General features: G+C 34.6%; 1 protein-coding gene across 1 annotated transcript in view; it reads left to right on the top strand.

Annotated features, from left to right (window-relative positions):
• The window catches only part of LOC112453928, a gene marked incomplete at its 3' end in the record, with an annotated part of 139,741 nt that overhangs the window by 107,585 nt on the left and 21,566 nt on the right, over nt 1–10,590 (top strand). Inside the window, exons 8-11 of the mRNA XM_025014974.1 lie at nt 1,658–1,821; nt 3,003–3,188; nt 4,171–4,326; nt 4,701–4,853. Of these exons, the coding sequence (XP_024870742.1) occupies nt 1,658–1,821; nt 3,003–3,188; nt 4,171–4,326; nt 4,701–4,853 (659 nt within the window). The remainder of the gene's footprint in view (nt 1–1,657; nt 1,822–3,002; nt 3,189–4,170; nt 4,327–4,700; nt 4,854–10,590) is intronic.

The raw sequence follows: 10,590 nt of genomic DNA, 5'->3' as shown, positions 1-10,590 counted from the left end.
AGACGCAATGAAGGCCCGCGACCGAAAATGGTGCGCACACCTCGGAATCCGAATAATTGATAGCTGCGCCGCGTTGCTCGCCGGCACCTCTGCTGCGGATGCTGTCGAATGACGAGGAGTCACGGAGAAGCGAACCGAAGAGCTAGAAACTAACACGAACACGCGGGGTATACCTACGGACGGAAGGAGTTCGTCGTCATTTTACTTTCCTCTTCTCTCCGCGTATGAATAATTCTTGCATAACTCCTGTCTCATTAAAATCTCATTAATTCATGATCCTTAAAGTTGCAAGAAAAGGGGTTGAAAATTGCCAAATTTTTTATTAATTTTTTTTACAATTTGACGATTAAACAGCGTTTCTTTATTATACATTAAATTAAATATTAAATATCATATCGGCGTAATATTTTATATTAATGTAAAAAATAATTGTTAACGTCCTCAAGTTGCTGCAATCTCTCCTGGCGTGCATGTAACACAATTTATTCAAGGTTCATTTATTCGCAGCATTTCTATGGACAATCATCTTTTATCTTGTAATTGCGGAAGGCTGACAATAATATACGTTGTGGAAATGTCGATATGGAAATTATTCGACTCACGTCGCAATAAACATTTTCGACTTATTGCAGATTTTATAAATGTTCGCAGCGGAAAACAACGGGTTACGGTACACGGGTAACGGCGGTATTGTAATTGTCCACAAGCATGATCGTTTATAAATATTCATATTCGAGGAATTATTTGCGACATCGTCCCGTGAGACCTATGCCCTTCGTCGTTAGGTAAATTGCTTTGCTTGTTCGCACATGTGAGAAAATCGACTGTGCATAATGTATCCATTATATCAAGATGATAGCTGCTTTCCCCGAGCTATGCTTCAGAAAAGTAGTTAAACCCGCACCTTGGAGAATGCTGAAACTCGTTGTGTGTTACTTCTTTAATCCAAACAATTATACGATATAATAAATATATGTATATTTTACGTCTCTACGCAAAGTTAGATATTGTATTTACCTACTGAATAAAAATTTCGATCAAATTTTTATTTTAGGTTAATATAAATATTTGCAGTCGCGAATACGGGAATTGATTAAAGATCTCTTATTAACCATAATAACTATTCAAATGTTACATCTATAAGAATGTAAAATCACATTAAAACGACAGAAAATCTAAAATTAATAAAGTATATATGTTAATTGAAGTCCATATTAATTTAAAATTATTACTACTTAGCATTAAACTATATGTATTACGCTGCCTTTCACAATTTTCTCGTATCTCAAATAAGATTAGAATTGGTGTACAATTATTATGACAAAATTACATGAAGGTTATTAATGACTTTATTAATAATTTATAAGAGATAAAGAAATAAAAGATTACTAAATATTTAATCGGATAATGTAAGAAAATGAGATAAGTTTAATAATACAACTTATAATTTAATTACACAATAATATGAGAAAATGAAATATGTTTAATTAAGGTCAGGAGTCGTAAACTAAACAGCGGCGTGCGAATTTAAACGTTAAATACAAACTAAACTTATAACTCAAGCTAAAGTATTAAATTTTGCCGTTAAAAAATAATTATTATGTCAGCAACTTTTAATTATATGTATATATGTAGGTATATATCTGTCATATTTTAGATGGCCAGTATAGAGGTGTCATTGTCGACAACACCGAGGCGGAAGAAAGGCGGCAGTATTTCTGGGGGCGTCCCGTCCCCCGCTGGTCACCGGAACAGAGATCATTACAAAGAGCTGGACGCTCTCCGAGTGGCTTTACGCGACAAAGAAAACATCATACAGACGTGAGTAATTGCTTGATTACATCCTTAAGATACGCGGCTGGGAGAGAGCCTCATTGATCACGACCCATTCCTTTATTATAATGATCGCGCGCAAAGGGATAACACAAACGAGCGATGGGCAATGAGCGAACTTTATATTCTTTATAGAAAAACGCAAGAACCGGATTTTCATAAATGAATACGATCGCGATCCAAAGTCCCTACTTAGCGATAGACTTCTCTGAATTAATTTGTCGGAGCAATTTCTTCACTTTCGACGTTATAATATATGCATGAATGAATCGTCCCAAAAGAGAGCTAAAAAGATAAAAATATTAAACGCCATTAACATTCTTTTTAGCCCTTTTCTGCTGCTCGCTCTTTGCGAATATTTCATACCAACACCAATTCCATTCTTTTCTGAAGTAGTAGACTTCTCATTAGAGGAGCCTTTAATCCATTTATTAAAAGAAAAGAAGACTTATTAAAACATAATGCAGTGTGCAAGCGAAGTATCCTACTCTCTATAAATCTCATAGAGTAGTTCCACCACTAATGTATTAAAGTGATTGCGATAGTCACACCAAAAAAGAAGGTTGTCACTAATTATTGCCTCTAATTTGAATAAATGTGGGCACTCATAGATAGGAGTGAATTTTTCACTCAAATTTTTAGAGCGACTGCTACCGGAGTGATACGATCTCACTCTAAAGTTATAATGAATCACGATTTACTAAAGATTGACTGATAAATGACTCACAGAAATTTTCTATTCAAAATTATAAAGTGACATAATTCACTCTTATAGACACTGATCTACTGCACTCAAAAAAAGTGCTTTTTTACTCAAATAGAGTGCGATTTCACTCCAACTTATAGAGCGCAATTTTACTCTTTCTTAGAATGGCGAATCACTCGAAGTGCACAGCTAGGCTTAATTTTCACTTTTCTTTTACACTTGCATTTCAGTCGCTTTGAATCATATTTCATTCTTTTAGAGAGTACGCAACATAAAATTATAAAAGGATTAATTAAGACGGATGATTTTCTTTTTATGAGAGGTGATAATCCCAGATATTTTCAGCGAGAAAAAAATTAAGACAACTTCGGATCTCAATGTTGCGTTTCTGAGATCGAAATCGCAGGTAGCGAAGGTGTTTTTCTCCCAGTCACGACATTTGTGCCTCTCGCTATTTTTTCAGGCTCAAGGGCCAGCTCTGCAACACGCTGAGCAGCAGACTGGCATTACGCAACGGCGCGCCACCCTTGACCGAGGCCGACAGGAAAGCGGCCGAGGAGCGGCTTCAAAGGTTGCGACGGGACGCCGACAATAAGCGTCTGGCGATTAAGAACCTGAAGCTCGCGCTCGAGCGTCTCGATATCACGGAGTGAGTACGAGGAGATCCGCCGCGGGCTTATTCGGCCCCCGTTTATCGTCAATCGTGATTACCGATACCTTACGAACGTCTGCCATAAACGCGGTAGTATGAAAGAATCTACATGCAAAGTCTATAAGACAGTATAAACAAAAATAAACCTGTCAACGTAATTATCGCAATATGCTTTAATGGGATATTATTGCACTGCGCGTACAAGGCCGACGTATAATCACTTTATCTAATGCACAGCTGATAATTATCAAAATGGTCAGCATAGTTTATGTTTAAGTGATCCGAAAGTGTGTTAATTTATTAAATTTATATCTTTAGTTACTAATTAGCCTAATTAATGTTAGTAAAGGTATTCTTAGATACCATTACGATAATTTAATAAAGATCGAAAAAAGAAGAAATTAGGTAAATAGTTTACATATTTTCTAATTATTTATTGTTATAATATATCAATATTTCAATTTTTACAATACGATAAACCAAACTCGAAATTTATTCTACAATATAATAAATTAATCTTATGATATTATCGAATAAAAGTATGATTTATGCACGAAATGCTTATGAAATAAGATCCTGTATTGGCATTGTATGAAATATATATATAATTAAAGAAATTTGTAGTGTAAAGAGAAAGAAGTTTACTGAATGTTTTTTATTTGTAAAAACAAAATTAATTAAGCAAAAGAATAATTTTTCTAAGACTTTGTTTTTCTGATATCCCAAATGAATATCTAACTTTCATCCAGAAGGCTCAATGGAAATTTTTTTATTAAATATTGATTTACATTGGCGATGAGAACAATGTTTTTGTTTTTAAATAAAAAAACTAATTTTTATAGTAAAAGATTGTCTACTGCAAGAAACAAAATGTTTATTAAAAAATGCACATTAAAAAACAGTTGTCGAAATTAGAATTTATCTATTCGCCAGTTTTGTGATGTAAAGGCGCTTTAAATATACGCAATGTTTATTTCAGCAACATCGATGTTCGAATACAACAAGCGGAACTGGAATACAGACTGGGCCGCGAGGAACTCGAGCTGCTGACTCTTCACGAGGAGAGCAGAGCCTTGCAAACCGCCCTGGAGCTGGCCGAAACTCAAGAAAAACAAAAGAACGATACAATATTCAAGTATACATTCTTTAATTTATTTCATTGCTTATACATAATTCTATTATTAAAAAAAGTAACTAATTGTGAATGTATACACTTAAATCAAATACACTGTACAACTACCGCGGTTTATCTCACATAAGTTTTTTTACTCAATTTAAAATCGAAATTCTTCCTCAAAAAAATTTCCTCCGGCAAATATTTATCTGCAGCTTTCCATCTTTTTTACGACAATATGTTTCTTTGTCGTTTAATATTTTTGTAATTAAATTCCACAAATTAAGATTTTATTGGTCTGCTTGTGGATTTCACTAAAAAATGAAATTTTTTGGCTCCGTTGTACGTTGTGCCTTTCGACGAGTCCTTAATTCAGTTCATCGTCCCGTTTGCAGCTGCATTTCCGGCTCGACACAAGTCACGATCCACGCGATAGAAGTCAGCGCGGATCCGAAAAGTCCCCGTTTCGGAGCCGGGCCCAGGGACGACGCGATCGGCCTCTACGTCGACTGGGCCGTGGAGGAGTCTGGTCTTTGTAAGGGAGACAGGTTCGTATTGTCGTGCACCGCGAGTCATCGAATAAACATCGCGCAGCTGCGCCCCGTCGACGATCGGACGGTGGTAGCGTTCTGACATATGAAATTCACAAATATTGTTCATTCGCCTTACGATATCCTCACATTTATCTACAATATTTGTCTCGTTCCGTTTGCCGCATCGGAAAGATCATAGTGTGTACCATTTTGGCAATCTTGATCTTTAGAAGTTCTTTGACAAATATAAAAACGATTTGCCTCACAGATACATTTAAATTTTTAATTAATTAATTTTAGATATTTTAGTTTTATAATTATAAGTTTAAGATTTTTTAATCCAGATTTTTAATTGTTTGCTTAAGGTACTAATTTTAATATTAAGAAAATTGATCTTTTTATCTGTATTTAGAATCTTGAATGGAATCTTACATTTTAACAGAATGTAATTCTTATTGGTAATTATCAATTAGTTATATTTAACGTTGAGAATTGAAAAATAACAAAAAGGAGAATGTTTAATCGAATTTTTGCTAAAGAAAAATTAACTCAACATTGATTAAGAAATACATTCCTAAAATTTGCCCAAATATTTTAGCAATCTGTGTCTCAATTTTTACGTAATATTAAATTACAGAATAAGACAATCTTAATAATTTCCTACAAAGTCTAGAACACCAATATACAATTATTTTATGAAAATTTTCTAATAACGTTAATCATTAAATAAACCGTATGAAGATATTATTTTCCGACAAAGACATATCTCAAAGCATCTTTCAATAATTTACAAAGACATGTATAAAATAAACGAAATTTTCTATTCTACTGAGATTGAGTTAAAAAAAAAATAAACGACAAAATTCCAAAAAATAAATTAAATGTTAAAATTCTAAAAGTTGCAAAGAGAATCGATGTTTAATCTTTAATTTGGAAAAATTATCTTTAGATTTTTGTAAATACGTCTTTGTTGGAAATACTTTAGTTTAAAATTACTTTAATTTAAGACTTTTAAAGTCATTCAAACATATTGACAGCACCAATAAAACTTTCTGCGCGCGGAACTATAAATCGCGAGTATCGACCGTTTTGTTTTACTGCTCTCGGAGATGTTATCATTATGTGGACGAGACATTCCTCCGCGTTTCTGTGAAACGAGACGATCGTGCACGTAACTGCCAGTAGAGTCGAGGTAACCCGTTCCATTTCGCGCGCTCTTTAATCATCGTCTAACAAAAACAGCAAAAGCCCTGTTTCTGTCGACGTAACGATTACGCCGCTCTCTCCTAGTTCACGCTTTGGAAACGATACATCACTTCCCTAATGTGTGTGTGATACATGAAACTGTATAACACTCTCGCGATTCGAAAGCGCCAAATTATTTGCAATCTAACGGAAAACAATTTATGATCTTGTCGCGTTGATATTTTCCATAGAAATCGCCGCTTGATCTGAATAAGAAAGAAGACTAATATTTCGAAAAAAATTGGAATCTAAAAAACTCTATTAATTTGAGCACAGCCCTGTTAGTTACGGAACGGGTAAAGGAAGAGTGTCGAGGGGTTCATGGTGTTTGTGCAACGACGGTATAGTACTACGACGTAACGTATAGCTATCGGGGAAGAACAATGCAGCAATCTTGACATTTGGTTCCCAACAGGTCGCTGTAGCGTGAAGCGGCACCGGAAGTTCGCCGTATGCCCTCGTTAATTGCACCCGCGACTTCACATGACCCCACCTTCTACCATTTTCCACCAGTATACCAGCTCAAGAGAATTCACTACGACCGGCGGCGTTCCGGATTTACCTATACGTCAGCCACTCAAAAATTGTTCGTGGAAATTACCTATATAGCATAGAAAAGCTGTAGAATAATTTCATCAAAAGATTGACAATGTTGCAAATTTGTTCCAAAACATTGCTGCATTATTGCTGCATGATTGCAGTTAACGTTAAAACGTCTTTAGAAAGATTGCAATGAAACATTATAGCAATAATGCGATGCAACGTATTTGAAATAATGCAATATTGCTGTATAAACCATCTACATACCTATACAGGCTGTATTCTGATATTCATTGCTAGTACTGAATATCTAAAATATATGTGACGTAAACTGTAGATTTTCAGTACACAGTTGGAAAATTTGTGTTAAATATAACAAATTACATGGTCCACCCAAACGGTCCACTCAATTTTTTGTGTTAATTTAATATTAATATGGATGTGTTAATTATAGTAACGCCGCGGCGCCGATACTATCTTAATATTTCAACAGAAATGTAATTTTCGTAAGATCGTAATTTGAAGTTATTAATTGTGTGTACAATTAACATAACTTTTATGTTGAATCTTATGCTGAATTATCCCCACTTCTGTTAATAGAGTAAAATCAACACTCTTTTTCTGTAAATTTTAACACATTTAATAAATACGTTCAAATTGTGTTACTTTAACATATTTTTTAAATTATTTTAATAATTTTACATTTTACCCGGTAAGCAATTTGATAGCAAATTGTCGCCAAGATGGCATCAAATTCGTTCAAAGATTGGTATCAAATCCGGTGCCACCAACTGTGTCATCTTTAAGCCCGTGTTTTGCTAGCAAACCCTGTGTACATAACCAGACAACAAATTGGCAGCAAAAACCGAGCAAGCTTTGTGTAGCGTTGTCTGCCAACAAATTCCCTTATAGAAATTTAATACTGTAAGTGATTTTTTGGCTAGTGATTAATTATTTAAATGCACTATTAAAAGCACTATTAATAGTGCTATTAACAGTGCTTTTAATAGTGCTTTTAAGTGATTAATTACTAGCCAAAAAATCACTTACAGTATTAAATTTCTATAAGGGTTGTCGGCAAATACCGAGCAAGCTTTGTCTAGCGTTGTCTGCCAACAAATTGTCGACAAACACCGAGCAAGCTTTGCGTAGCGCTGTCTGACGACAAATAATCGGCAAAAACCGAGCAAGCTTTGCGTAGCGCTGTCCGACGACAAATAATCGGCAAAAACCGAGCAAGCTTTGCGTAGCGCTATCCGACGACAAATTGTCCTCAAAAACCGTGCAAGAAATGCGCAACACTGTCAAAAAAAAAATTAAAAAATTATATTTATTTCGAAATTTTATTACTATTTTTTAACTAAATTTGTTTCGTAAGATGCAGTCTATGATTATAAATATTTTCTCGTATTTGAAAAACACACACCTTGCCATGCCTTGGTGGGATTCGAACTCGTGACCTCGGGACCTCTGGATCATGAGCCAACTGCCTTACGTGGTAAACTACTTCTTAATTTAATGTAAGTGTTATATATAGTCTACCATACGTCATAACCAGCGCAAATATATAATTTTTCAAAAATTATCTTAAAAAACAAAATTAGTTTAAAAAGAGTAATAAAATTTTGAATTGGATATACGAATATAATTTTTAAAACAGCAGACCAGGAAGAGCTAAAGAACTAAACTGGCGCAAACTGGAGCAAACAAAAACTGAGAGTGGCGGTGGGGCTGCAAAAATTTTGGATTGGATAATATACAGTATATATAGTTATTAAACCGGATTTTGTGTAATAGCCATGTTATTATAGCTAGTCTATATGACCGCATGTGCTCATTATTTAATCTGTTCAATGCTTATTTAATTTAATGCATTTCACGCGGAACAATGGAGCATAAAAGTATTCGAAAATACTTTATATTCAGTAATCTTTTTATTGTTCTAGCAATATATATATATGTATAACAATATAGAACAATAAAAAGATTACTGAATATAAAGTATTTTCGAATACTTTTATGCTCATTATACACTGTTCCTCGTTAAATGCATTAAATTAAATTAAATATATATAAAAATAAAAAAATATATAATTAAGGAGGTTCTACAGGTACTCTCTAGTCAGTTGAGAGATGAAGAGAAAATCTTCAAATTCGTCGATTCTAAGTATTCATAAAATATTTTCGTGAATTTTGATGACGTTAGAGCTTATATCATACCCATATTAGTCGAAGCGAGGAATAATTAAAAATATCGTGTAAGTGCTCGTTTGACTCTGGCGGCTTATAATGGAAGAAAATGTGGTAACGTCGCGAACTTGACAGTTCTGCTCATATGACCGTGGTTATTTCACAATTTCACATAATTCTAGAGCGAGTACTTCTCCGTAAGCGCTCGTAAACGTTAGGTGCTTAAGTTTGAGGTGCTGTCATACTGTGGTGCTGTACTGGCTGTACACTTTTCGCGCGGGTGCAATCGCTGCGACATTGCCAAATCTCCCTTGTTATTCGAAGCACGCTACGTGAACTGTGATATGGCCTGTTTCAATAGCCAATATCACAAAATTTTACGCGATAACCCTTGTTTTTCTCGATATTTCTGAAAAGGTTAGATTAAGATCTATAAGAGCTCCGTTTTTTGAATCTTTGGTAGGTCGCCTTTATATAATTAATATCTCGTTTCCTGTCTCCAAGAGCCCCTCTGCCATATGTAGCTTATGTTAAAAACTGTGATTTCAAAATTCATTTTTGCAAATTTTTACACGGTAACCGATGCTAAAATTTTTCGAGCACTTTTCTCGCATCTCAATTTATACGTCCATAAAGTTTTTTCCAATTTTTAGATACATCCATTATCTGTAGAACCTCCTTAATATCATTATATCGTTAAATTGTGATAGGTCTTGCTCGGTTTTTGCCGCCAATTTGTAATCAGACAACACTACACAAAGCTTGCTCGATTTTTGCCACCAATTTGTCGTTAGGCAGCACTGTGCAGACCTTGCTCGATTTTTGTCGCCAATTTATCGTCAGAATGCTCGACGCAAATCTTACTCGGTTTTTGCCGCCAATTTGCTATTTGGTTATATGAGTATATTTGCCCGTATATTGCCGCCAAAGTATGTCGTCAGGCAGCGCTACACAGATTTTGCTCGATTTTTGCCGCCAATTTATTGTTAGAATGCTCAACGCAAATTTTGCTCGGTTTTTGCTGCCAATTTGCTGTCTGGTTACATGGCCACATTTGCCCGTATTTTGTTGGCAATTTGCTATCTAATTATGTCAGTAGATTTTGTTACATATTTGCTAGCATTTTTTCGACATTATTTGTTAAATCAAATTCTGTATTAAATTTGTATCCTTCTTGTCAACAACATTTGTAGCAAGATTTTACAAAATCTATTTTCGACAGACTTGGCTATCTGGGTAGATTTTTCACCCCTGCTTTGCGCGGGCTCAAAATCTATTCTCTTCTCCCCAAACTTACCCATTAATTAGGAGCATCAATAGAACTCCATGAAACTCCCAATTTTCAACCATATAGTAGCCATCCCCATAAAATTAATAATCTTTTGGTACCAATTTCATCAAAATCATCAACAAAAAATTACAAAAATTTTGGTACCGGTTTCAAGAAAATCGATACATTAATAAAACAATGTGCAAGTTTCTACTTACACAATTAAAAACTATGAGGAAGCAATGTGCAAGTTTCTACTGCACACAAAGCTATAATGAAGCAATATGCAATTTTCTACTTGCACACTTTTTTATTATTGTCCTAAAACATCATTTTTTGAAGTCTCAATTATTGAGACTTGAGATGTTCTAACTGTCCGCCTTAGAAAGAAATGAATAGTGAGTAAACTAAGGTTTAAGGTAGTATGACCCCTTAGAAGAAAAAATGCCAAATTCTTCATACTTTGTCAGGTGATGAGTATTATAATAATAAAGCATTGTGCCAAGT

The sequence above is a fragment of the Temnothorax curvispinosus genome, unplaced genomic scaffold (genome assembly GCF_003070985.1).
Source record: "Temnothorax curvispinosus isolate PA1 unplaced genomic scaffold, ASM307098v1 QBEX01004768.1, whole genome shotgun sequence".
NCBI lineage: Eukaryota > Metazoa > Arthropoda > Insecta > Hymenoptera > Formicidae > Temnothorax > Temnothorax curvispinosus.
Note: the sequence above shows the minus strand (reverse complement) of the source record. Positions and strands in the feature narration are given on the sequence as shown.